This window comes from Myotis nattereri (assembly GCF_964212035.1).
Source record: "Myotis nattereri genome assembly, chromosome: 4".
NCBI classification, from domain to species: domain Eukaryota; kingdom Metazoa; phylum Chordata; class Mammalia; order Chiroptera; family Vespertilionidae; genus Myotis; species Myotis nattereri.
In genome coordinates, this window is record NC_138079.1 from 10,424,045 (window position 1) to 10,451,632 (window position 27,588).

Sequence of the window (27,588 nt, forward strand, 5' to 3'; positions counted from 1 at the left end):
CATCCTCTCCAATATACTGAGATTGTGAGGCTAGTGCTTTAATAGGCCTGTGAAATAGAGTATGGAAAAAGTGTATTGTGTTGCTTTACCTTGGGTTTTGGTGGGGAATGGGGCAAAACTGAGGCTAGAAATTATAATGATTTTCTTCATTGTTGAGTATGCTTTTATATTACTGGAAGGAATGGAAGATTTTTCTTTCTCAAACTTGTCTGGTAAATTTGGGGTTAGGCTCACCTGCATAACAAGTAACGTAAAACCTTTTCTACAGGTGTTACTTTTTTATTTTCCTAAATCTTTAAAAAAAAACCTATTGTATATGTGTGTGTACATGAACACATATATTTATTCTTGAATATGTGATTCTACATAGGTGGCAACAAATCTGTTGTATATTTCATGGTCAATTAAAAAGAAATTTTACAAGATTTCCATGTATTATGGAAAGATCAGCATCTGTCCCCCATTTAATTAGGTCCATCCTGATTATGTTAAATGTGTTCTGGCTGCTGTTAAGAAAATTCTCTAAATATACATGAAGGGAAACCTGGTTAAAAATGATTTGTCAGCACGAAACAGCAGAGCTATAAACAAAGACACTCTGAGAGTCACTTAAACCTGAATGCTTAGACTGGTTAAACAGTTCTCCTTCCCCTTCTTCTCTCATGACTAATTCACACTAAAATGCAAATGCAACTTGGAACCAATCTTTGTGGAGGCTTCAGGAGTTGGGTTAATTTTTCCTTCCTATTACTTTCACTTTGGAACACCTTTGGGCTTCTGGGATCTGGCTAAAGCCAGGAAGGGAAATGCCAAAATACTACGGGGAAAGCATATTCTTGGGGTAATGTAGGCCTGACCCGAGGAAGCCAACCCTTGCTATCAATTTTATGTTAAAAAAACTCAGTCTGTAAGATTTCCAGTGGGTTGCACAGATATAAGAGTTGCAGATAATAAAAAACCAAAAACAGGAGGGCATTGTCGGAGGCTTCATGGGGACAAGGGAGAGAGTTTAAGCTTTGGATCCTGAAATTGAGGTTCTATCCTTTGTTTTGCTATTAATTTTGTGATTGTTTTTAAGCTTTTTCTCAGAATTTTCCTGTTTAAAAATGCACCGCAGTAAGATCTCCACAAGCCCAATGAGTAGGGCTATCCAGGCATTTGAAGGCTGTGCAAATTCTTTTTCTCATTCAAGTATTTATTCACTCAACAAATATTGGCTGCCAACTACATGTCAGGAGCTAGTCTACTAAGTTCTGGGGATGTAACAGTGTAGAAAAAATATCTATTCTTATGGACCTTAAATTTCAGTGGTGATAAATCAATATATAATGTTAGATATTATTATGTCAAGCCAAATAGTAAGGAAAGACCTTTCTGAAAAGTGACTTTTAAGCAGAGGACTTCTGGAAGTGGGTGGGTGATGCCCTGGGGAAAGAGTCCCACATAGTAGGACCAGCCAGGACAGAAGTGCTGAGGGGCCCTCACGCTTGTGTGTTGGATAAGCAGTGAAAGCCAAGAGCTGGAGGAGACTGAGCATGGAAGGCAACAGTAAGAGATGTTCTCACAGTATTAGCAAGAAAGAGAGTCAGTGTCCAAGTCTGGGGTGCACGCTTGTACTACAATATGGATGAAATAGGAACCAGCACATTCATTGAAATGGCTGCTGTTCTGTCATGATTTAGAAGTATAACTAGGCTCTGCTCTTTAAGTTTAGGGTTCCAGAGTCTTTCCCTCACCAAATTTGTCAGGACAGTTGGCAGGGATGTAATTAAAAAGGAGGGAACCTGAATATACCAGCAGAGGCAGAGAGCTTGTTTAAACAAGAGAAGGCGACAGTTGGAAAAAATGATTTCCCCTGATGAGGCTATGCACACTGAACAGTCCAATCAAAGCCCCCAAATGATGCTCCCAATGCCCCTCCCCTTCTCTTGCCTTCCTTTCCCTCTCCTCTACCTTCCAAAGGTTACATGTGCTATCATTTCATTACATAACATTTTGGAAAATAGCAACAATATGGAAATAGAGAACAGATTTGTTGTTGGTGATAAGCAGGGGTTGGGGATGGGACGGAAGTGGGTGTGGCTATGAAAGGACAATGCAGAGATGCTGTGACAAGGCCAGTGTTCCCTATGTTGACTCTATTAATCCCAATACCCTGGTTCGGATATTGTACTATAGTTTTGCAAGATGTTACCATCGGAGGAAATTAGGGGAAGATATACAGGATCTCACTGTTTATTTATTTTCACAACTGCATGTGGATCATGAGCATCTCAAAATAAAAGTTTAATTTACAAGTTTAGAAAGGAATAACCATCGTGGTGCTAGAGAACAACTTGAGACAACTGAGCTTCCTCACTCACACTGAACTTCCCTGGGTCTTTCTGTTAAGGCAACCTTGGCAATGAATATTCCATGGCATCTGTATCCCTTCGTGGAGTAAAGCACGTTTATTCCATGGTGCAATAAAGTGACATGATTAATACTTTAAATTCATTGGTATTCTAGACAAGCAAGCTCTGATGTAGCCAGTTGAGAGCAGAAAAACCACCCAAATAAACCAAAATGATTTTTATAGGAACAAGACGAAGTGATCGGAAAACTCATACAATTAGAATGGGGCCAGGAAGAGTCTTGGAACATTTTTTGGTGGAAGAAGGAATTACGTAGATTGTTCTCTTTTTTCTCTCTCTCTGCCAAGAGACAGCAGTACACGAGATTTTCCATTTTAACAAATCTTCTCTAACACTTAGTTCCACCAGGATTTCCGACTTTCTTATTTTGATGGTCTCTTATTGGTTTATTTCCTTAGAGACTGGCAGGAGTTCTGTGTACTAATCTTTCTTAGTGATGTGTGCTGCAAATATCATTTCCCAATCTGAACTTTACATGAAATAGCTTCTGCAGGTAAGATTTTGGCTTTCTGAAAATTTTGTTAAAAGTTGGTCCAAAGTATCTGGCATTCTAAACCTTTCATCATTAAAACTGTGTTGTGGCTTTAAGAATAGGTAAAAGTTTCAACAGAGGAAGCTAAGTAATCAAGTAATAGACCCACACACATATTTGAATTTGAGTTATGAGTACAACGTCTGTAGGTGTCAGTTTGCCTGGGACTATTCCTGCTCATGCCTATTGTCTGAGTGTGATTATTAGTAACTAGAGGCCCGATGCATGAAATTCGTGCAAGAGTAGGCCTTCCTTCCCCCCGCTACTGGCACCGGCTTCCCTCCGGCACCCGGGACCGAAGCTTCGCTGCAGCCCCAGCTTTGTCTGGAAGGACATCTGGTCTAATTAGCATATTATGCTTTTATTATTATAGATGCCCCTTTCAATTTCAAATGCTTGTTGATTTGGATGAAAAAATAAATACAATCGTCCTACATACATGATAGAGGGGGACCTAGAAGTAAAGAGGGATGCCATTGGCTATCCTAGAAGTAAAAAGAATCCAATTTTATCCATGTCCTACACTGTAACAAAAATCAATTCCACAGGAGTTGAACATGTAAATATGAAAGAAATCTTTAGGACCTTTAGAAATAATTATAAGAGAAAATCTTTACATTGCGATGGGGAACAATGTATTTAAAATAACAAGAAAACACAAACCATATTAATTTTTTTTCGTTTGGAGACTCTTTGAAGAGCATTTGACAATATTTGGGAAAGTTCAAAGATGCTCATCTCTAGTTACACCGTGAAGAGGCCTTTGACCTTGTCACAAAGGGATTAGACAAGACATTCATGGCATCTGTAGTTATGTAAATTTAGAAACAGCCTCTATGTGCATCCGTGTGAGGATGAATAAATAAATTGTGCCATTTTCATAAAAGAGAGTGTCACAGAACAACTAAAACAAAGGCATGGATTATGAAAAGCTATGGGTTGCTCTGCAAGAAACGGGCAGGCCTCAGCACTTGATTGTCCTGATGCCTAACCTGTATTGGGGACCGGAAGCGACTGGGGACAGAACGGTTTTCTTTAGGTAGATGTGGCACACACGGGCACATTTTATCTTCCTATTTGTTTAGTCTGTATCAGAACATATCATGTGACAAACATACCAGATTCAGCGGAAGGGGAGTAAAAATCTGTGGAAGAAATATCAATGACTTACGATATGCAGATGATACCATTTGACTTGACAGAAATGACTTCAATGAAAGTGAAAGAAAATGCCAAAGCAGGACTGCATTTGAACATTGAGAAGTTAAACATCATGACCACAGAAGAAATACACAACCTTAACATAGACAATGAAGAAACACTGAAAGTGTTAAAGGTTTCTTTGGTTCAGTCATCAGTTCAGATGGAGACTTCAGCCAAGAAATGCAGGGAAGCTGAGCCTTGGAGGGGCAGCAGTGGAACATTTAGCACAATCACCAAGAGCAAAGCTGTGTCATTAGAGAGCAAGGCTAAGATCACCCACACCCTCCTATTCCCACTGCTAAGTATGGAGGTGAAAGTTGACCAGTGAAGAAGGCTGATGGAAATTTTGATTCTTTGGGAATATGGTGTTGGAAGAGAACTTTACAGGTACTCTGAACCACTGGAAAAATGAACAGGTAGGCTCTACAGCAAATTAAGCCTGCATCATTGCTGGAGGCAAATATGACAAAACTGAAGCTGTCTTACTTGGTCACTTCATGAGAAGTCAGGGTTCTTCAGAAAAGACAATACTTCTGGGAAAAATAGACGGCAGCAGGAAAATACCAAATATGAGATGGACCTACTCCATTTAAAAAAAGGCAAGCAGGGCTGTGAGAACACAATGGTATGGACTTCACTCATTTAGAGGGTCGCCAGGAGTCAGAGCTGACTCAATGGCACATAGCACACACACCAAATAAAACTTGCACAAAACCATGGAGGCAGATCTTGGCCTTTTTCTCTCTCCAAATTGACTAGGTGACCTGTTTTCCTGCATTTTATCAGTGAGGCTGTTGAAGACAAATGCACATTTCAACGTGATTATTTTTGTGAAAGTGAAAAAAGAGGAACACTACACACTTTCATATTTTAAGATTCACTGGCATACTCAGAATTTAAAAAAAAACTATCTGCTTATCATATATTGTATTTTAGCTGCCTTGTGATATCTTAAATACAATGAAGAATGAGGTCTTTGAAAAAAAATCTAGGATACATTTTAGAACTTATAACATTCCCCAAATGTTATCCTAGGTTAAACTCCTGCATAGTAATAAAAAAAAAACTATACTAGTTCATAGAATATAGAGCCTCCATTAAAAAAATTGTGCATATAGTGTGAATTAAATATGTATACTTTTAAGTTGTCTTGTGTGAAACTATTAGTTGTACATGTTGATTACACTAAGACTTAGGTTTTTAAAAGATATATTTTTATTGATTTCAGAGAGGGAGAGAGAGATAGAAACATCAATGATGAGAGAGAATCTTTGATTGGCTGCCTCCTGCATCCCCACACAGGGAATTGAATCCACAACCTGGACATGTGCCCTGACTGGGAATTGAACTGTGACCTCCTGGTTCATAGGTCAATGCTCAACCACTGAGCCACACCAGCCAGACCTAAGACTTGTTTTCACCTAAGTTTATTTTTACATCAAAGCTTTATAATCCCTATCTCTATTTCTGACTGGGTTATTGAAATATTTCCTCTGATCTATTTCACTAACATTTACCCTTGCCTCATGGATGTCTGGGCACCTATCTCCATGGCCTTGAAGAGTGTTTCTGTTTTTCATCTTTGGTTTCAGTACTGGCTACACTGTCACAGTGTTAAAAGCGGATATCAAGAGGGTAAAGGGACATCTGCCCTGAAACAAATCATTTGCTTCCTGAAATTGGCAATTTGATGTTGATGTGGAGGAACCATCCAAAGTCTAGGATTCCGGGATCTGGTCAGGACCAGTATCTAAGGGGAAGGGGAGTGGTATTATTGTGCTTTGGTCTTTCCCAATGTTGCCTTTTTTATTCAGAGCTGAACATGTGTCTCATAAGTCCCATTTCTTTTCTTTTTGTCTCTTCTCATGTGTCACAGATGGCAAAGTAGTTCATGGGAGGGTGTTAGGCAGAGATGGTGGTGATGAGGTTTTTAGGAAACCAATTAAGGACCTATTTCCCCTCTATTCCTATTTTAATGAGAACTTGGATTTTATTGTTGATACTATGAGTTGTCCCCTTGAGACCTATTTGAATAATTTCCTAAAAACTGTGTTTCCTGGAATAATCATGCTGTATTTCTGTGCTCATCAGAATATAAACTGGCAAATACCACATGCCAAATAACGATACGGGTGCCCTTTGACTTGTGAGAAGTGCTGTACCTCATTTTGTGACTGGCTGTTGCTATGTGGTAATTGTTAGGGAAACATCTGCTTACTGTCACATACTTTAGTATCCCATCTCATTGCGTGACATTTTGTTCTGTGACATTTAGTTCCCACTTGGGACTTGGAATTGGAAACCTAAAATTAAGTTCCATTTCCAACATAATAATAGGGAATTGTCCTGGATATTGATGTTTGAGGTTCCCAGTAATGGAATTTCAACAGAGCAGTTTGGGGAAAAAAATAATAGCAAATTATTATCAGTGATTTTCTTTATAAAATACAAACACTTAGGTCCCAGAAACTGTTTGGAGGAACTACTTTGGGAGTTTCTTAGTTTTGAGAATATTATTCTTTAGTTTTTGGACTCATGGGAAATTGAAATGAACTCTCTCCCAGCGAAGTTTGCATACCTACCCATCTCTCATTTACCATTCAGACTGACTTTTTTTTTTCCTCCTTAAGGAAACATTTAGGAATGTCCCTTTTGAAATGTCTGAGTATACTCTTCTAATCTTTAGGTGATCCACAACCGAACTGTCTGCACAGGTTCTCTCTGTTCATTCCTTCATAAAATAAAAAGAGAATGATTTTAGACAATTGCTATGGTGCCTCTGCCTCGTTTTGGCACTTGGCTTAGTGCCCGTTGCCTTTGGTTCATATCCTGGAACTAGACTGGTGAACCCATTCTCACTCTCCCGTGCTGTTGGCACTCTCCAAGCTGGTCCTAAGCATTTCCCTCATCAGTCTGTTCCAGGAAGTATTGTGTGTCCTAAGCTTCTCCATGGACTTATTAAACTCACATGCTGTTTAAGCAAAAACTGGGGCAACCATCATTCAGAAGAAGGGGTAGCTGGTTTGCTATGGTTCTGCCAAATTGTCTCCACCCTGAAAACAAGCAAACAGCACATACGAGGTGTCTTAGATCTAGTTCCAGAGGAAACAGGCCGTGATAGAGAATTGCGTCGGGGAAGTTTACGGGAGCGAGCTTCTGGGACACCTGTGAGGGGTGGCAGAAGCAGGGTTAAGCAGGGGGAGAAAAGTGGATCTGAGATGAAGTCACAACAAATATCTCAGCTGATCCCACAGGGGATGACCCCACTGGATTATCCCATTTGTGCAAAGGGGCAAGGCTTTTATACCTGACACTGAGCTGTCATTGGATGTGGATTCCATAGCAGGAGAGAATGGGGCGGGCAACTTGCCTTCAGCACCTGGGGAATGAGTGCCTGGGTTCTGAGAAGGTGATCTGGGCCATGGTCCCCCCATTTCTAGGCAGTATTCTAAAAAGCTGAATTGCTTTCTTGGAAGCAAAGATGTAGGCACATTCCCCCCCCATTTTTCAATGTGTTTGTAAAAGGATTAAGGACTCAATAGGAGAGGGTCACACAGTGAAGAATGTGCAAGCTATCTTTGCCCATTTGTCATGCCTTCTATTTCCTGTGGGTTGGACCGTTACCACATCCACGTTTTATGAAAAATGAGGCTTTGTATTAGTTGGTAAAAAAAACAAAAGCTGAATAAATGGACAAACCACTGCTATACTGAGACACACACAACTTTGCCAGGACTGCTCATGCTCATAGTGTGTGTCCCTCCCTTTCAAGGAGCTATTGTACACACCAGCCCACAGACACTGCCGCCTCCATATCTGCAGCAAGAAAGCAGTGTCCATGCTGCGGTGCTTTTCACATGATCTCTGCCTCCCTTGCCTGATGCCTCAGAAAGCTCTCCCACCTCCCGGAAGAAGGGGGACACGGGGGGAGGAGGAGGTTCAGAAACCAACTCCCTCCTCTTGAGTTGACCCAAAGCCCAGAACCCACAGTGCTGAGCAGTATGAATTTATATGCAGTGATGCTCTAGTCAATGGTCAGAGAAAGTTTTTGGAGAAGAAAGAAATAATACATAAATTAAACCTGAAATCTGTATAATAAAGTCATCTCGAGTAAATGTAGGGATATTGAAGATGACTCAGTCATTATTTTATCACATTAAGACCTTTTAAATATTCACAATTGATCAAAAAGAGGGAAGAAATGAGTTATTATACAAAACAGTTAAAAAACTTGATAGCATTCAATCTTTACTTCTGCCCAAGTGTTAGGCATATTCAAAGTTTTTGGTCATTCATTTTAATTTTAAATGAGGTAACTTTTCCAAGAGTTTATACTGCTAGACATGGCAGAGCCAGGATTAAAAATGATCTCTCTGGTAGAAAAATATATTCATCTAGAGGCCCGGTGCACAAAATCCATGAATGGGTAGGGTCCCTAGGCCTGGTTGGTGATCAGGGCCGATTGGGGCCTTTTGGCTGTCAGCTGGGGCCTTCCTTCCAGCTGCCAGCCAGGGCCTCCCTTCCCTGGCTGCTGGTTGCTGGCTGGGGCCTTTCTTCATTCTGCAACACCCCCTGGTGGTTAGTGCACATCATAGCGAGTGATCGGTCTCCTGGTCGAATTCCTGTGGGGACAATTTGCATATTAGGCTTTTATATATATAGATTCTTTCAAGAAAAGTATCCATAAAGAGAAATGTGTCATTAAAATAAAATACTGTTGTTATCTGTAGAGTTACATTTCTGAAAAATTGAAAAATATTGGGCTATGCATGGTGTAGTTCTATTTTTTTTGGTAGAGTGCGAAGAGTGATTCTGGGATTAGGAGACCTGCATTCATTACCTGGCAAAGAGCTCTGGAAAAGAAAATGGACCTCAATTTTATCATTCATAAAATTAGGATATAAAATTAGAATGATAGAGATCAACATTTTAGATAATTTAATGTATTTGATATAAGAGACAAATCTTAAACAAGGTTTCTGGTGACAGAACTATGTTATGTCCCAGAACCAACCTGAGATATGTTGAAGGCTGAATGCTTCTGTGGTTACATGCAGCATTGATTTAGCAGGGGGTTCCCCCAGAGGAATGTTGTTTTGTTGAAGTCCTGCTGACTCCTTGCTTATTTTATTTTTTATTGATTTCAGAGAGGAAGAGAGAGGGAGAGAGAGTTAGAAATATCAATGATGAGAGACTCATTGATCAGCTGCCTCCTGCATGCCCCCTACTGGGGATTCAGCCCACAATCCAATCATTTGGCCGGATCTAGAATTGAACTGTGACTTCCTGGTTCATGGGAGGAAGCACAACCATTGAGCCATGCCAGCTTGGCAACTCCTTGATTGTTTAACTATCTGGTGTAGAAAAGAAGATGGAAGCTGATATGGTAACAAATGGGGAATCCTGGATCTTATTTGCTTTACTGGTAAATGACCAGAGAAGGAATAAACAAAGTAAGACAGAAGGTTTGGCGAAATATGTCTGTTTACAAAAGAACTATATAATGAAAAAAATGGATTTACTAAAGTTTTGGGAGAAGGGGATCCTTATTCACCTGTCTTGTGGTTTTACACGGTAGGATCATAGGAATTCAGTAATGTATTTGGGTTCAAAAGTTGATTTTGCAATTATACTGGGAAATGAAGACTAAAAGATGGGAGTTATATTATGAATCCACGTGAGTCCAGTTACCTCTCTCTCGTGTAAACTGCCATGAATGATAGGGGTCAGGACTGCAACCCACAACAGGCCCTATGTTTGAATATTGTATTTAATTTTTTCCCCAATAGTAGGAATGAATAACTTAAATGCTCAGAAACCATGAATTTTATCACTATGGAATATTTATATATATGGAGAGAAACATGATAAAAAAAAACATAGCCAGGAGACTGTAACAATAATTCTAGGTACCCAATATTAATTAATTGCCTCCAACAGTCTCTGCCTACATTACTGTGGAGTCTTTTATTCATTTGAAGCAGCTCAATTAGGTACTGGTCTAAATAAAATCTATCTTTTCCTTGTGCGTTTAACGAGGAAATAACTTTCCCATAGCTAGTTAATATCACCTGGAGTTAAAAGTGAGGAGAAAGAGAAACTGTTGCAGTTGAATTATGCTGATTTGACTATTTCTTAGGAGATCTTGGAGGATGGAATGCAGAATTCTCCTGGGGAAGATAAGGAGGATTGGTTGCCAATACTGACTTAAAAATACTATTTAAAAACACACACATACTAGTTTCTTTTTTCCTTCTTGAAACTAAAAAGTACACTATTTAGCTTCTTTTTCCCTGCATTGTAAAACCACACTTTATATCCAATATTCAATTTATCAGGAAAACAAATAAGATATTGTTTCCTTGTATGTGATGCCATTTTTCAGTGTGTTTCTCTTTTGTTTTTTTCTTAGTAGGAAAGATCCTCCCAGACATATTTTCTTGTATCATTTATTTTTACATGGCTTAAATACCACTGATGTCAGAGCATATTGATCACTTCACTGAAAAAAAAAAGGCTATTGAAAAGTCTAGTGTTTAAACGCCAGATGTTAAAATATTTTTAATGTTGAATTGAATTGATAAATGACCCCTAACCCGAATGCTTCCTCTAACCGTAAGAAGCAGTCTTTTTTGATTGCTAGCACCTCATAAAACATGGATTTTCATTTACTCTCCCTGGAAGGCCTCTGAGAATATTTGCATTGTCAGCAGCTAAAACTGACCACAGAAATGATAACGAAATAATTTAGAAAATTGTGCGATCATTTAGGCACTGAAGACGTGTGCAAGGTAATTAAAACCAAACTTCAGGACGGTGAGTTTGACTGCAGTTGGCGATTCTGCAGCTAGGGTCACTGCTGGAGTTGTACGAAGGCATATGTTCAATTACAGTTGTAATGAGGAACACGGGATGGATTGATTCTTCATTTGCTGTGCTCATCTCCAGAGGATGCAATGGCCTATTTTAAAACAGGAACATAGACTCTTTTGTGGAGGATAATAAAATATGCAAGATAATCCACGCCACGTGAATAGATGGTTGGCATATGGCTTTTCTCTTTGGGTCTAGAACTGTTGTCCTTAGCTGCTGTCAAGGAAAAGACAAATGGAAATGTTCACTATTAGCCACTTAGGAATGAGATCAATGCCTCTGATCTCCTTAGTTTGCTCATGATTATTCCATGTTAACAAATACATATTGTTCACAAAGGTGTTCTTAGTGGATATGAACTTATAAGGGCATCTTTGTGTTTTGTTATTTTCTAAATCAGCAAAGGAAAAGAAAAATGCACATTATGAAGTTTTTTGTTGTCTCATCCGTTGTACACAAGACATAGTAAGAGATATAAAGGAGGTTTTTTCACTTTATTTCTTTTTTATTTTACAATGAAAAACACAAACGGCATTTCATTTTTAGATTTTATTCTACATGTTGATATACTTGAAAATACTAGTACATACTCTTGGATAAACTTAAAGAAAGGCTTATTACGTCATGTTGTGATATAGGCTAATATTTGGTAGGAGGACCACCTTTTGATTTCATGAAAACTTGCGTTCATCTCAATGATCATTCTCAAAAGTTTGCAGAATTACACTGAGCCTGGCTATAGTCAGGGCTCTACTCTTGACTTTAAAACAAAACAAAATAAGACAAGACAAATACAATCTTTCCCTTTTAAAAAATGCTATATAGAATAAGATCTTGAAATCTCTGATTTGAATAAATAGGTGAAGGCTAATTAGAATTAGTGAAAAAATGCGCGATTAGAAGATGCATGTTTAAGTCAGTAGTCTCATTTAAATAGATGTAGCTAAGAACCATTTTTGCTTTTGCCCTGCCCAGCACTGCCCTTTGGTGCACTGCTTTTCCTTAGTTCCTGTCGTGTGGGGTGCAAAATCCATACCTCGGCAACTCTGGTCATGTGACTGAAACTTGGTCCATCCCAATGCCCGCATCCCTTGTCATACAGATGACTCTAGAGCAGTGGTTCTCAACCTGTGGGTTGCGACCCCTTTGGCAGTCAAATGACCCTTTCACAGGGGTCGCCTAAGACCATCCTGCATATCAGATATTTACATTACAATTCATAACAGTAGCAACATTACAGTTATGAAGTAGCAACAAAAATAATTTTATGGTTGGGTCACAACATGAGGAACTATATTTAAAGGGCCAGAAGGTTGAGAACCACTGCTCTAGAGGTTGTTATGTTATTTAGACTTGGCCGATACAAGTCATACCTAGGCTGTTTCCACTGTAGGATCTTGAGAAGAAGGTCTTGGGTTTTGGAGTTGGAAGTAAATTGGATGCAAGGAATAGCTGAGAACATAAAGCCAGTCAGAGATCAGAGGACATGAGAGCCACAGGGAGCCGATTGGAGCTGCTTCCTGTCTAGTGCTGGTGGGACACAGAGCTGCCCTTTCTTTCCAGTATTCCTCCCAAACATCCCTCTTTTTTCTTACTGCTTAGTTTAAGTTGCAAAAGTCCTATCTAGCGAAACAGACAGGAATTCTTAATGAATGTAATATTTGCATGTAATTGGGCTACTTCTACTGGGTATCTTCCCTTAAATATGTCATGGCTTCCTACAGGCATCTTTATTTACAAAATGTTTGGACTTCATTGACAAAGAAAAGATGAAATTTACTTTTGTGAATAGGCCTAAACCCTGAATTAACAACATCAAAATTACTAGATCTGTGCAGCATGAATGTTTATCCATTCAAATAGTGTCTGTAACCTTGCTTGGGCCCGGGATCCAAGTCATTATGTTGAATTCTTTTCTCTCTCTACTTTTCAAATCAAGTTCATCGGCCTACTCTATGCCCTTGAAATCAGATTTTGCAGCCTCTTGGCTTTTCTCCAAAAGTCTCATTGTTTCACAAGCCATCCTTATTTTCAATTCTTCCTTCCCGGTCCACTGTGTAAATAGGTGGACCTGCGTACTCTGGAGAAGTCGAACGCATTTGGTTGTTATTAGAGGAAGGATAGCTGACTCACACATGTAAAACATTAAAGAAACCTTACAAATGTTTGAGTGATGTTTTTTCTGTTGTTGTTGTTGTTGGAGGCTGTGGGGCATTTAACCGCTTCCTGCCAGGCACACTCAGGCTTCTCTCTGCATTACCAGGTATCGTTTTAGGCTAATAAAATAAACAAGGACACTATTTTAATTTTCTTTTCCCAGCATTTTTATTAGTTTACTTAAATGAAACATGCTATACACTGTGCAGCCTTTCGGAAGGTGGGAGGAGGGGGGATTCTATATTGTCACGAGGAGTCTCCCCAGGGCCAGCACTCCGATGGACACGCATTTGAGGCTGATGTACCTTGACATTGTGGTGAGGTGTGAAGGGGAGCACGATTCCCATAGAGGCAGAGCTCCTGAAATAATGATGCTTTTTAAAATATATACAATATTCAGGGCTGAAACTGCTTTTCCTTCAGTAGCACAATCCAGCTGCAAAGGGGGCCAGTATTCCGTCTCCATATCGAGCAAACATGCCATTTTTAAATGCAGGAGAGTCTCATTTCTCCTTATCTGACTTTCCGTGCTCGTGTGTGTGTGTGTGTGTGTGTGTGTTTGTGTGTGTGTGTATTTTGGGGGGAGAGGTAAGGGAGATGTTTTCTATTTTTGGCTTCTGCCAGCTTTGATACATTTTGCTGGAAGCTGTTTTAGTGTTTTGAGTACTATAATGATGACTGCTTACACGGTCTCCTTGGTAATCTAAACGGCTGTGTGAAACACGAATCCAGTTTGTGCCCTATTTGCTCTGACCGTGGTCATCTAATACTGTATTTGTCTCATCAAACGTTTAATTTGGGTTGTGGGTGGTCCATCTTCATATGTCAGGTGCAATTATTATTTTAAAATAAAAGAACCAAGATAATCTAGTTCTGATAGGAGTGCACTACACTGCAGCTTACAGACTCAGTTACCAATTAAATGTTAACATATAGATTCCAACCACAAAGATTAAACATTTTTTTAGTATCTCATTTGTTAAAAAGCAAGTTGGAAGGCAGGTACCATGAAAGGCAATGTTAGCCATAAGCCTATTCACTGTCTCAAATGCATTTCTTTTTGAAATACCAACTTTTTAAAAAAAAATGAGAAAAAATGAGATCTTTTATAGGATTACTTTATGGGAAAGTTTCTTAATAAAGCTAATTGTTAAATAACAGATTAACTGGAAGTGCTGGTTAAACATTGACACAATTAAGGTATAAGAAAAAGTCACAAAACACCAGCCTTTCTAGAAGTTAAACTTTAGTAAAGAGACACATTTAGTGAGTCTTTTTCTTGTACCAAAATACCGTGTCCAAACAATAAAGTAAACAGGCCTTTTTAAAACAAGAAGTATGAAGGTAAAATTGCAGCATCAATATACTCTTATATATATGTCACTTGAAATAGTTAGAACAAATAGTCTTTTTCTACATTTTTAAAATCACTACAGACACTGCAAATAAGGCTTAAGTATTTATTTAGTGGAGTACAATGTGTGTTGACCGGTACACTCTTACGTCCTGTTTTCTATACCTGCTCTAACAGAATGAATTTCGATATGGTTACATTATGGAACCTTCCAAAGCTCTTTGAATTTACAGAAAAGATGTTTTATTTGGTTTTGTAGAGACTAGATCATACAGCTTGAACAGGTTGTTCAGCATATGGTTACACATATACCAGGATATCTTTGCTCAGATTAAGGCCCTGGGAGAGTTGCACTTCGTACCAAATTCCTCGAGAGTTCCTTTGAGGGAGATGCACAAGGGGGACTTATAAAGGGTACTTACATACGAAGACAGCCTCGTCATCACCTACCACTGCTACAGGTGGCAGACAATCGTTAGTAAAAAATGAGGCTAGGCTACTAAGGTGTATTTAACAACCAATTTTCCTTCTTTTATATATTCCTGGAGACCCATGGATGTATTGGAAGGGAAACATTTTAGCCTTCTGGTCTGTTTCTTAGGAAAGAAAGCCTTAGCAGTGATCCATGTTTTTAAATGATGGCAGACATCTGTCACTCAAGCCATGCCCCCAGCACTGTCGTGTGGGAGGTTGACAGTTCTCATTGCAGAAGTGCAGACTAAGTCAACGGGTCGCCCCTGGGCACTCACAATGTCATCTCCTACTCTTGAAGTGTTTGCCAAGTTCTGAAATCACTTTGTCGTGAACATGCCTGTGGTGTGCTGAAGAAAAAGCAAAGGCCAGTCAGAGGGCAGCTGCTGAGGACACTCTTTAAAACCCCGAAAGATATTTAACATCCTATTAAATAAATAACTTAGAAGGAAATAGAAAGGGATGAAGGCAGAATGCACAAGCATACCATACTATTTGCTTTGTTAGAACAGTTTTACACTAACATGTGTACATCTTTTAATCCTGTCCAATGCTCCACGATGCCACGCCCAAAGCTCCTTTGGTTGTGCACAGAACATGACCCAAGTGCTTTCCAGTAAATGCTTGCGTGTCTTACTGCTCATTGAATCACTCGGCTGGAATGAGCAACGAAAGTCTTTGACATGAGTTCATATTCCATAAATAACTTTTCTGAAGATCATTCGACAGATTGTTCCATGTCCTTTAAGTTCTATCTCAGAGGTTAAAAAAACAAACAAAAACAAACATAAACAAAAACTTAACCAAGAAACCCAGCCACAATGTTGTTCATATAGGAGTAACTTCTATTCCGTTTGCTCCACCTCTATCTGGATTATAAGGCATGACACAGAACTAATGAAAGGAACATCATACATCAGCAGTGTGTACAAAAGTCTTTAAAGACTTTCTTTCTTTCAAGCAAGCAGATGCCTGCCATGCGTCTTTGCCTTTTGAGCTACTGTGTTCGTGAAGAATACCCACTATTCCTGGCCAAAGAGCCTTTGGTTCCACTGCACCCACAAGCCCTGGCTGCTTCTATGAGTGCACCACCATTGGGAGGAAATGAGCAGAGGTGTTTTTCCTTCGAGTTTTCTGTCCTCTCCTGGGAGCTCCTTTTCCATTCAAGGCCACGTACATCTGTCTCCCATTGTGCTGCCAGTTGAAGGATGCATAGGTGTTGTATCCATTTTCCTCTATCCTCTCCTTCAGCTTACAGTCATTGTTAAATTCTTTCTGCAAAGTAAAAACCAAAATCTTTTATTCTTGTGTTAATGATACTTGGTTCCATTGGGCTGGAGCCAGCTGTAGAATTCTAGTTCTAGGGTTTGTGTGCTGTTGACATTTGTATGCAAGGTGTGCACTTAATAACACAAATTCAACAGCAGAGGGTAAAACTAATAACTCATAACTAAAAGCAGATTCTATGTGTGAAGACAGGTTATTTACTTTAATTGATCATCATAGACTCATACTGAGGCCCTTTTACAAAGCTGGCATGCCTTGAATATGATGTGGTTTAAGTACCTAGAATGATGATCATGAAATAAACATTCCACTAACAATATTTGTGATGAGTCAATGATCAAAAATAGTGTTATCCCCTCCACCCCCCAGAGTAATGACTAGGGTGCCTCATGGGTAAAATTGAATTATAAGAAAAAGGTAGGTTTTTCAAGTGTTTAAACTTTACCTATAAATCCACGATAAACACACTGACATTGATGAGAAAGCAGATTAATATTTCTAGATAACCATGCGGCTGGGAGAGAAATGAGTATTTTTCTCTCTTCTAAACACCAGATTTCTCACTTCTGTAAAATTATTTATAATTGTCCATAATTTGGAATTTTGATAGGTTTTATTCTGAGATCTAGGAATGATGGAAAAGTAGGAGGGGGAAGGCCTTTCTTTGTGAATTACCATATCAAAGAAATTATAAATATGGTGACTAGCACTGGCAATGTTGTATAACCCTGAAGACTTTGATCTTGGGAAATTCCACTCTATAGCTATAGTGCTTTGGCTTTGTTTCAAGTGACCATGTGTTTTTAGGGGGATCTTTTGGGACAAGGATTGATGTCTTATTCATTCCATAAATCCAGGATCTCACTCTGGAGTTAATAATGAAGGGGAGGTGCCTCACTAATTTCTAGACTCTGGCTTCAAAAATGTCCTTCTTTCCTTATACCCAAACTAACACAGTCAAGAAGTTAACACTTGAGACTTTTGCTCTTCTAGTTCTAACATTCTCCATCCAAACCAATGGCATTGTAGGCATCTCTCAGTTGACGGGTCTACTGGTCAGTTCAGATAGTTTCTCTCACCTCAGTACTTTTTGAAATTTCTACTTAATTTATAATTCTTGAACATGCGTATATTTAAATATCCAGGTTTATGTGGGCTAGATTGTAATTGTGAACATTAGCAGAATCAACATAAACAGGTATAGTTTATGTTGATGTGATTAGTTTAAGCTTTGTTACCTGGAATTAATTTATCCTATGTGATTCTCTTCTATAAAGTAATATTTAAATGTGGTTTTCAAAGCAGATATGACCTTTTACATGAATAATTACATTCATTTCATTAAATAGGGTTCAGTTTAGACACTGGGAGGATAGAGAAAATTTTAGATAATTTTATATTTGAAACAGAGTTGTATAGAAAAGTGGTTATTCCCCCCCCCTGAAAAAATTTATACAACAATGCTTCTTAAAGTGAGGTACACCTGTTGCAGACCCCTCATCTCAGGCTTTTTAAAAATATTTAGACCATAGCTCACATGCTGTATCAGAGTCTCCACAGGAGGCCCTAGGAATCTACTGTTTATAGCATTTAGGTAAATCGTAAGTGTTAACGTGTTGTGTTTTGTTTTTTAATCTAGGCTAGAGCAAAATCTCAAAGTAGAGTCTTAGTTTAGAAAAAGGTTTTGAATTTCTTTAGGATACCAGGTACATTTCTTTGGTCCTTACATCAGGCCCTTTGAAGGCTTCTTCTGTTTAAATTCAGTTTTATAATTTATTTTCTTAATTCTGTCAATCAAGAGAAAACTAATAACACAATAGATGCATTGTTCAAAAAATGACTAATGAAAACATAAGAGGTATACATTTTCCCACAAGGAAATGGAGGAAACGATGCAAAAGAATAGAATATGGAGCTGTATTAATCAATGATTCTGGATGCCTAACTGATATTTTTAAGAAAGCTTATAAAATAAAATAAAATTGAAGACCGGAAATTATAAGGGTTGTCTCCTGACATACAGAATTATATTAGGTGTGTGCTCACGAATTTTGATGGCATACCCTTTAGATGCAAAGTTCCCAGACCTGTCCATCCTGAACAGGACATCCAATTTGAGGAGATTTTTTCATTTAATTTAAACAAATCATCATTTTTCACTCTTCCTAATGATAATGCCAAATCACAAGATGATGCACTATGGTTAGAGAATGGGTTTCTCTTTGAAACTGGCTGGAAGTGGAGAGCCTAGATTGTAATGAGCTGAGCTCACTGGAGAGGTAGTTAGGTTTACGCATTACACAGCTCAGTGGACTGCATGGTTCTAAGTGCTGAGGAAATAGTGGAGAACAAAGCAGACTCTGACCTCTTAAAGTTCACAATCTACTAGGAGAAGACAGTCAACAAAAAAACAAAACACATTAATGTGCCTGGCTGGTGTGGCTCAGTGATTGAGCATTGACCTATGAACCAAGAGGTCATGGCTCAATTCCCAGTCAGGCCACATGCCTGGGTTGCGGGCTCAATCCCAGTGTAGGGCATGTAGGAGGCAGCCAATCAATGATTCTCTCTCATCAACTGGTATTTCTCTCTTTCTCTCCCTCTCCCTTTCTCTCTGAAATCAATAAAAATATATTAAAAATACATTAATGAGAAAAATATATGATAAGAGCCATTGCAGGTCACTAAAAAGGGTGCTGTGATAGAAAGCACGGGACACCTATTTCAGATAGAGATAGAATGAATGAATTCATAGACCTCAGAGCTCAGAAAGAAACATAGGCACAGCACATGAGCTGTGTCGGGATAGAAAAAAATGTGGGGCAATGAGAGACAAAGTATTTAATACTTCTATGACATAGTTAATTTGAGAGTTACTCACTTCTCCTTGATGTCACCTTTTTAAAGAAGTATACTTTATCAATTAAAAATTATTTCAATCTTTTATTGCAATTACAGTATTTTACATTTTCTCCCTCAATCTAAACTCGTATTAGCTGGCTTTACTTTAAAGCATTGGTTTTGTCTGAGTGTGCGTATCAGTAGCTCTTTAAAGAATATACATATACTTGTTCCTCTCACCCAGTAAACCTGGTAATAGTAGATTTAGGAGAGACCTGGGCATATTCATTGAAAAGAAAAAGAAAAAATGCCTCAAAGATGAGTATGTTGTGAACCTCTAAATAGAGTCACTTTCTAAAATACTCTATTACTCTTCTAGGCTCATTAGTAGAGCAACATATATAGGAAATTTTCAACTAAAATTTCTCTGACTCCCCCCACCCCAGCCAAAGGTACCGACCCAACGTATGTCTGACTCTCCAGTTATAAGTGGACCTGATAGGAATGAAATACAAGGCTGTTCTATACCCAGACCAATTATGGAATCAAGTTCCAATGATTCTCAAATTGTGGTTCCCAAACCAGTAGCAGCAGGAACACCCAGGACCTTGTTAGAAGGGCAAATTCTTAGATCCTACCTAGATGGACTAAATCAGAAAATCTGGGAGTGTGTTTTCATAAGCCCAGTGATTTGAACACATGCTCAAGTTTGAGAGCTCCTGGCACTCCCATCCTGACGTTCATCAACAAAAGAAGTTTATGTACACATTTTAAAGTGATATTTCCTGATTCTGGCTATGGAACACGGGGATGTATGTAACCAAAGCACCGGCTGGATACCAGCTCCTTAATGGAGTTAATCACTATTGTCTGGGCAGATACAATTCTGGAGTTGACTGCATGGCACACAAAATGATACGTTTTTTGATATGTCTCCCAATTTCAGATTTTAACAGAATACAAAACACCCAAGTCTCTGTTTCATCTCAGCGCTAACACAGACACCTTATATGGTTTTCTACTCAAGATTTTTGTTTTCAGTGATCCTTTCTAAGCTGTCTGCAGTGCCCATGCCAGTTTGACCAGATGCTTCCGTGAGAGGCTGACTGGTGAGCAATCCAGAACATTGACTGACGGACGCCAGCATCAGCCTGTGTGGTAGGCTAATGGGTGAACAACAGAGGAGATTATAGAGTTGGAAGAGCTACCCTGCCAGCCCTTGAAACTGTGCTGAGCAGCCCACTGTGGCTCTATTTACTAGCAATGGAACGATAACAAAGCTATTCAATGTCTTCGGGAAACAGTCCAAAACTGTGGTAGTAATTTACTGCAGTGAATTTTGAAAATGAAAGCAGAATACTTACTGAGCCATAGAGTTTCCCCCTCTTGTTCATGGCTAAATAATAGTTGCTGTTAATGGCTTTGACTGCAACAACTCCGATTTCAACTGAAGTTATCTTCAGGATACCTGAAACATACAATTACAAAAGGCTACACTTAAAGGAGTCACATACATTCAGCTGAGAGGAAGAAAAATGAGAAGAAATGACTGAGTTTATTTTTGATGGTTCTAAAACAAAAATATTTTTTTTAAAACTTGGAAATAAAATGCCAGCTTCTTTCAATGTGCCTGAAAACCCAGAAGCTGTATAAAAACAGGTAGTAGTTCTTTAAAAGAATTCCCCTGTATTTTACTCTGAGAATATGGGGAAATATTGTTTCAATTAAAATGCTTCCTTTGCTAACTCTGCATTTTCAACCCCATAAATATTGAAACAACTCTACTCATCTTAGTCTAGATTTCACAAAAACTTATCAGAGCGCACATCTGTATTATGGTATTAAATTAAATCTGTAGCATATGTCAGTAATATGTCAGATTTGCCTCAATCTGTAAAAACAGTGGTAAACTATTTCTTCTTTGTAGGACACTTAGATAAACTAAATCTTTTGCCTACATTTAACTGATAAATTGATTTTCGGCAAATGTGTTGACATTTTGAGGTACAGAGTGACTAATCCCACACCCACATTATCTTTAACATAGCAGGATTACTACTCTGGTTTGGGAGGAAATCCATCAGCATTTTTAAAAGTTTTCTTTATTTTTCTGGAAAGAATGGAAAATTTAAGTTTTCAGTTGTTGTTTTTTTGTTGTTTGTTTTTGTTTTGTCTTGTTTTGTTTTCTGGAAAGAATGAAAAACTAAGGGAATTAGTAACTGATAGACAAGATAACTTATCCCCTAATACACAAGTTTCGATTGGTGCATCTAGAGATACTTTTCTCTGAAAAGTTTCTAGGTAATGAGAGAAAAGGCATTTGATATTCTACTCAAAATGCCCACCTATTTTAGGTTAAGTAGGCCTTGGGTACTCACTACTTACTTCTTATTTTATGACTCTTGGGAAAGCTTTCTCAGGGTAGGAAGCTGCACTGTGATGATCAAACGCCTCTGGATTCAGAGTGACTGGGTCTGAATCCCAGCTTCGCATTTACTGGTCAATGACTGTAGCAGACGTCACTGAACTGCCTGGCATCTCAATTTCATTTGTAAAATGGGCAACATAAGAGCAACTCCCTCAGATTCTTGTTGTGAGGATTAAATCAGAGATACATATTAAATAATTAAAACTTGCTTAGAGCTTAGTGACTTCTTAATTATTATTAGAGTGAAGTTTTCCTCTAAGAGTTATAGATTTTGGAACTTCTTCCTGAACAGAATCCACAAATTCCTACGGGCTTAGCCCATACAATCTGGAAGTTAATCATATGTTATTACTCATCACATATTACCTGGCGTAAGAAACACCATCCTGAATGTCACTGACAAACTGTATTTATACTCTTCCCAATGGGAAGGAGAGTGGCTTGTTCTCAAGACATGAATGGCTCCCTTTCTTTCACACGTTGATGAGCCATGCTGAGGTCAACAGACACGCTCGCATTCCCCCCAGGCAAAGCTGGCATAACCAGAGAGACTCGTGCCAGAACTACATGCCAGGGGCCATTCGTCCACGTACCCTGAAGGAAGCCTCCAGCCTGACACAGCATTCTCTCATTAACAGAGTAAGATCAATTTTTTTGGACAAACTCAAACTAAGGAAAGATGATGAAAGGTGAAGGAGACTTTTAACATCTATTTTCTTTACACTGGTAGTTGCCTTCAAGGTATGAACTACCCCACACACATTCATTTACATATTGTAAGACATACTTTTTTTGCAGTTTATTTCTTTAGTTCTCATAACAATCCTATAAGGAGGTATTGCTATTTTGAATTGCAGATGAAAAAAATGGAGGATACTGAGGTTATATAACTCACATGTAAGGTCATTCAACAACACAGGCCAGGAATGATGTATCCAACATTTGAACCTTGGCTTTTAGAATATCTTGCTCAGAATCTCTGACTATTTTGCCTCTACATCATATCTCCCCACTCTTTCCTGTTTCAGGAATCCTGTTGGAAAACCATCTGACAAAATGACTCATCAAGATAATAGTGTTTAACAGGAATACCACAGAGGACAATGTCTGATTTTAAGAAAAAGAAATCTAATGGACTTTATGTCATAAGCAGAAGATATGGAGCAAGGCAGATGCTAGGAATCTTGGGCAAAATATTTAGGCTGCTTTTTACTTTGCCTGTTCAAGAGGCAAGTAAACACTGCCAGTAAATTGCAAGGTGTTCCCTATGTATGTATGATTTTGTAACTGGAAACTGTTAGAATGAAAAAGAATGAAGGATGATTTTAGCAAAAACTTTTTAAGGTGAATGAGAAGTAGTGGGATTAAACTGTAGTAACAGACTAAGTTGGGAAGAGGAAACGTGCTGTGATATAAATATTACTAAATCCTTGACTGATTATTTCTGAGAGTGTATTGCACATGGTAGAGCATATTTAGCTTGAAAATCTGTGGGTTTCATTCTGCTTTGCACAAAATAGGAACTCAATATTCAAGAAATTCATCAATCAATTCACCTCTTATCCCACTCTATGACTAGTTAAAGCTCGCCTGGAAAGGTCTATATACTTCAAAATAGAAAGAGGGAAGACGTAGGTGATGTAAGGTTCATTCAAATTCTGAAAATAATTTTTTGGATACATCATATGTTAGTAAGTCATAATTTGATAATCTTGTGGGTGATGGACAGTGACTGCTTTTGTTACAAATATCTTTGAATGTGAGAGTGATTTTCTGAGAAACTGCTCAAGTCCAGAAGACTTCTCTATTTTTCATAAAGAATCTCTCCAGTGTTCTCCGTTCTTTGGTGAGCATGATCAAGTTTGCCAATATAAGTATTTTTGGAAAAGAGCACTAGAATTTTGTTTGACAATTTTTAGAGTAATAACTGATAGCTCTATATGTGTATACCTTGATGTAAACTTAAATGCCAACTGAAGGACAGCTTCCTTGGAGAAATTAAGGGAACAGCATACAGAATCTCTCTGTATTTCTCACAACTGATCTGAATCTACAGTTATCTTAAAATTAAACGTATAAAAAGCACTGTTTTTTCACTAAAAGAAACTAGGACCTGAAAATTATATCATCAATAGAAAGAAACATAAATTATATTTCCCATATATTTAGATATTTTGTAAATTTAGACATTCTCATAGTGAAATTCTGTCACTTATATTAAGTTGTAACCACATCAGTTTTGCTATCTCTCAAAAGATGAATATGACAGGTGGCATTGTAAATCGGTTTAAGGGCTTTTGAACAGTTTCATACATAGGAAGGCCCATGAGGAGAAGGGCACCCTTTTGGGAAATGATAAAAAGCCAAGTTATGGCTCTCCTCTTGCAAAGTCTATGTTTTATTGGGAATGTAAGACAAATGCAGAGAGAATTCCAATAAAACATATGAAGTGATAGTGAGTACTTAAATGGAAGACAAGGGAGGCAAAGATGAAGGCAATTCATATTGGCTGAGGTTCCAAGGCAGACCAGCTATGGGAAGTGAGACCTGAACTGAGTAAGAGATAACCGAGGAAAAGGAGAAGACATAAGCAAAACATTATGGTGAACAATATGGTGTTTTCAGAAACAAAATTATAAGTTTTCTTTACCAATTAGAGTAAAAGGAATAAGGCAGGAAGTTGTAAGAAGTGAGGTTAGGAAGTTAAGTCAGACTTAAGTTATCAAGAATCTTGTATGGAATTTAGGCAAACAGGAATATTTTACCTAAAAATATATATCTTTTTAAAGAACATATTAGAAAAAGCCAACATTTAGCAAATCCCTTTTAGTAAATAATAGCAATCTGTAAAGTTTATTCTGAATTATATTTGAAATCCTAAATAGTAAAGCTTGATAATCAACATTACAAAGTGATTGTGACATCAATCAGCTCCTATTAATGAGCAAATTATACCTAATGATGCATCATCACTATAGTAATGGGGAGGATTTTGTAAACTGTTCCAAATGGAAATAACCTAATAGTTGTAATTTTCATGTAAGTCATCTTTTCTTTGAAATTGCAGGGCATGCTATGTTTTGATGAATGCTTGAATAATAAATCTAAGGAGGTGGCCATTCACAAGTATCTTTCCTAGCTTATGATTTTCATTTCTAGGAGAGTAACATCTGACCCATTTTCTCCCCAGCAAATCATTGAACCAAGATGATCTGGGTTATTAGAATAAACAAGCTATTGTACTGAATAGTAACTTTCTCCTTAAATATTTTTTTCATGGACACAACAGGAGAAAGTAAAAGACAAAGAAAACTTTAATAAAATGGATAGATGGGGAAGGTAGATGTAAACAATAAATGCAAAGACCTATTAATCTTTTTTAGATAAACAGAATATGAATAGAAGAAGGAATCCTAAAGATGATTCTGCTAACAGGTATTAAGTACAAATGTGCAGGGTTTGTGTTGGCTCTCACTCTGGAGGGGGCAAAGACAAACAACACACAGTCTTTACATTCAAGGAGTTTTAAAGCTGAGTAGGATAATGACACAAAAAACTAAAGTAATTACAATACAAAATATAATAAGTGTTATATCAGAGGGAAAAATGTGCTGTTATGGCTTTAAGAAGTAAAGAAGTCATCCTAAAAAAGGTGTTGGTGTTTGATGTGAGCCTTTCAGGAGTAGGATTTTAATAGGTGGGGATTTCTAAAGTTGAGGGGAATATTCTGGGCGGAGAAAAGTAAATGAGTAAAAACAGGCACAAGGAGGGAAGAGAGCTCAGCATGTGCATGAACCACAGTTGGCTTTACCAACAACTGCACTTCATGGGGCCACTCTCCGTAAAAGTGAGGGCTCTACTTTGTTGTCTAACAGTGGTGCTTTCCTGGGTGAGGAATCTACTGTTCAAAAAATCAGTTGTGAAACTTGGAAGCATCTCAATAAATGTCAGAACCTCACGAATTCAGAATCAGTCACGTCTGTTATTTTTCTCTAAGCATTTTAACTCAAAATACATTATAGTGCTATATAGTCTGGTAGTTTCAGTCAATGTGCTGAAATATATCATGGTTAGTAAAATGTAATACTCAAATCCTAACATCTCTAAATTAAATCTCTCTCTCTCTCTCTCTCTCTCTCTCTCTCTCTCTCTCTCTCTCTCTCTCTATCTCTCCCTCTCTCTCTCCTAAAAATGGTTGGTTATATTCTAATATAGAAAAACCCATTAAGCTCCTTGAACTTGTTGTCTCATTTACACTATATACCTCAGAGATTGTGTGGCCAAACCCAAGAGTATGGGGCTACATGGCTCCCAATGTGATCTTCCTTCAGAATCACTGTGGGTCTTATCACTTTGAACCACAACAATTGCAGTGGTCTTTTGTTATTTATTTAAAAACAGTGCATAGTTCATACTATGTCTTCATATATATTTACTGAATACATAAATGAATCAATGAGAGGTCCTAATGACTGGCTGAGTACAGGAAAACTGGGTATTCATTAAATACAGGCTTTTTTCTCTTGTCACTAGAATCATATTTGTAAAACCTTGAGATGCATTAATATCTCCACATCCAATTAAAATGAAACTGAAAGGAAAAGGAAATGTCAAAATGTTGTATGCGTCAAAGGAAAAGTCAATGAATTACAATATATAAATATTTAAAATTTATTTCTAGGGAAATTCTTATAATCTGAAATTTCTTTAAAATTTCTAAATAGTAGATGTGTGGCTCTGCAACTATGTATTATTAGAATGGTGAGGAAAAGTTTCTCAAACATGGACCAGAAAGGCCATCTAGGGTGTGAGGTCTCTAGCTAAGGCAACGTTCTCAGTTAAGAAAGCGCCATTTGGCCTAGCCCTAGTGGCTCAGTGGATGAGTGCTGACCTATGAGTCAGGAGGTTAAGGTTCAATGCCTGGTCAGGGCACATATCGAGCTGCAGGCTTGATCCCCAATAGGGGGCGTGCAGGAGGTGGCTGATTGATGTCTCTCATCACTGATGTTTCTCTCTCTCTCCCTCTCCCTTCCTTTCTGAAACCAATAAAAATATATTTTAAAAAAGCCCCATTTGGAGTAAATTGATTGTAATGACAGTAGTAGCACAACAATCAAGAAGTGACTCAGAGCGGCTCTCATGTGTCGAGTGCTTTCATGTCTCATTTAACAGTCACAAATGATATCAGGTAAATATTATGTTCTTAAAATGTTGACACTGAGCCTTGGAGAAGCTAAGTGAATTGGTGAACACATAGTCACGACATAGTATAGATTTGGTGTTCGGATCCAAAGCCCATTCTCTTTCCAGTACATTGCAGGCTTTGTTAAATAAACTTGAAGATAGCAATATGACAAAAGCAATGATAGAGTTTTACTTTTTAAAATACTTTTCTCCTTATTATAGCAAACACTTGATTTTTAGATTTCAAAAGTATTTTAGAGAAACATATAGTTTTGTCAACACAAAGAAATTAACTTTTATGTAGTTTAATTTTCTAGGTAACTAAAATATTATAGCTCTTAGACTTTAAATTTGAGTTCCAAGTTATTTTTAATAAAGTTCACTCATTTCTTTGTTCATATGTAGAGATGATAATCAAAATTCACTGCTTTTCTTTTTTTTAAAATATATTTTATTGATTTTTTACAGAGAGGAAGGGAGAGAGATAGAGAGTTAGAAACATCGATGAGAGAGAAACATCGATCAGCTGCCTCCTGTACATCTCCTACTGGGGATATGCCCGCAACCCAGGTACATGCCCTTGACCGGAATCGAACCTGGGACCTTTCAGTCCGCAGGCCGACGCTCTATCCACTGAGCCAAACCGGTTTCAGCGCACTGCTTTTCTTGATGGCTCAGAGTCATTATCAAAATTAGGTCTGATGTTGTATGCATGCATATAAGCATAACCAATGGACATAAGACACTGGGGGGTAGGGGAGGCCAGGGGAATGTCAAGGGGGGTGGGAAGGAGACATATGTAATACTCTTTGTAATACTTTAAGCAATAAAACAAAATTTTAAA

General features: G+C 38.1%; 1 protein-coding gene across 1 annotated transcript in view; it reads right to left on the reverse strand.

The window, feature by feature from the left end:
* Positions 1 to 14,626: 14,626 nt before the first annotated feature.
* Positions 14,627 to 27,588, reverse strand: part of FGF10 (fibroblast growth factor 10) — a gene marked incomplete at its 5' end in the record, with an annotated part of 80,571 nt that continues 67,609 nt past the window's right edge. The window contains 2 exons of the mRNA XM_081090216.1: positions 14,627 to 16,279; positions 20,497 to 20,600. Of these exons, the coding sequence (XP_080946342.1) occupies positions 16,082 to 16,279; positions 20,497 to 20,600 (302 nt within the window). The 3' untranslated portion in view covers positions 14,627 to 16,081. The remainder of the gene's footprint in view (positions 16,280 to 20,496; positions 20,601 to 27,588) is intronic.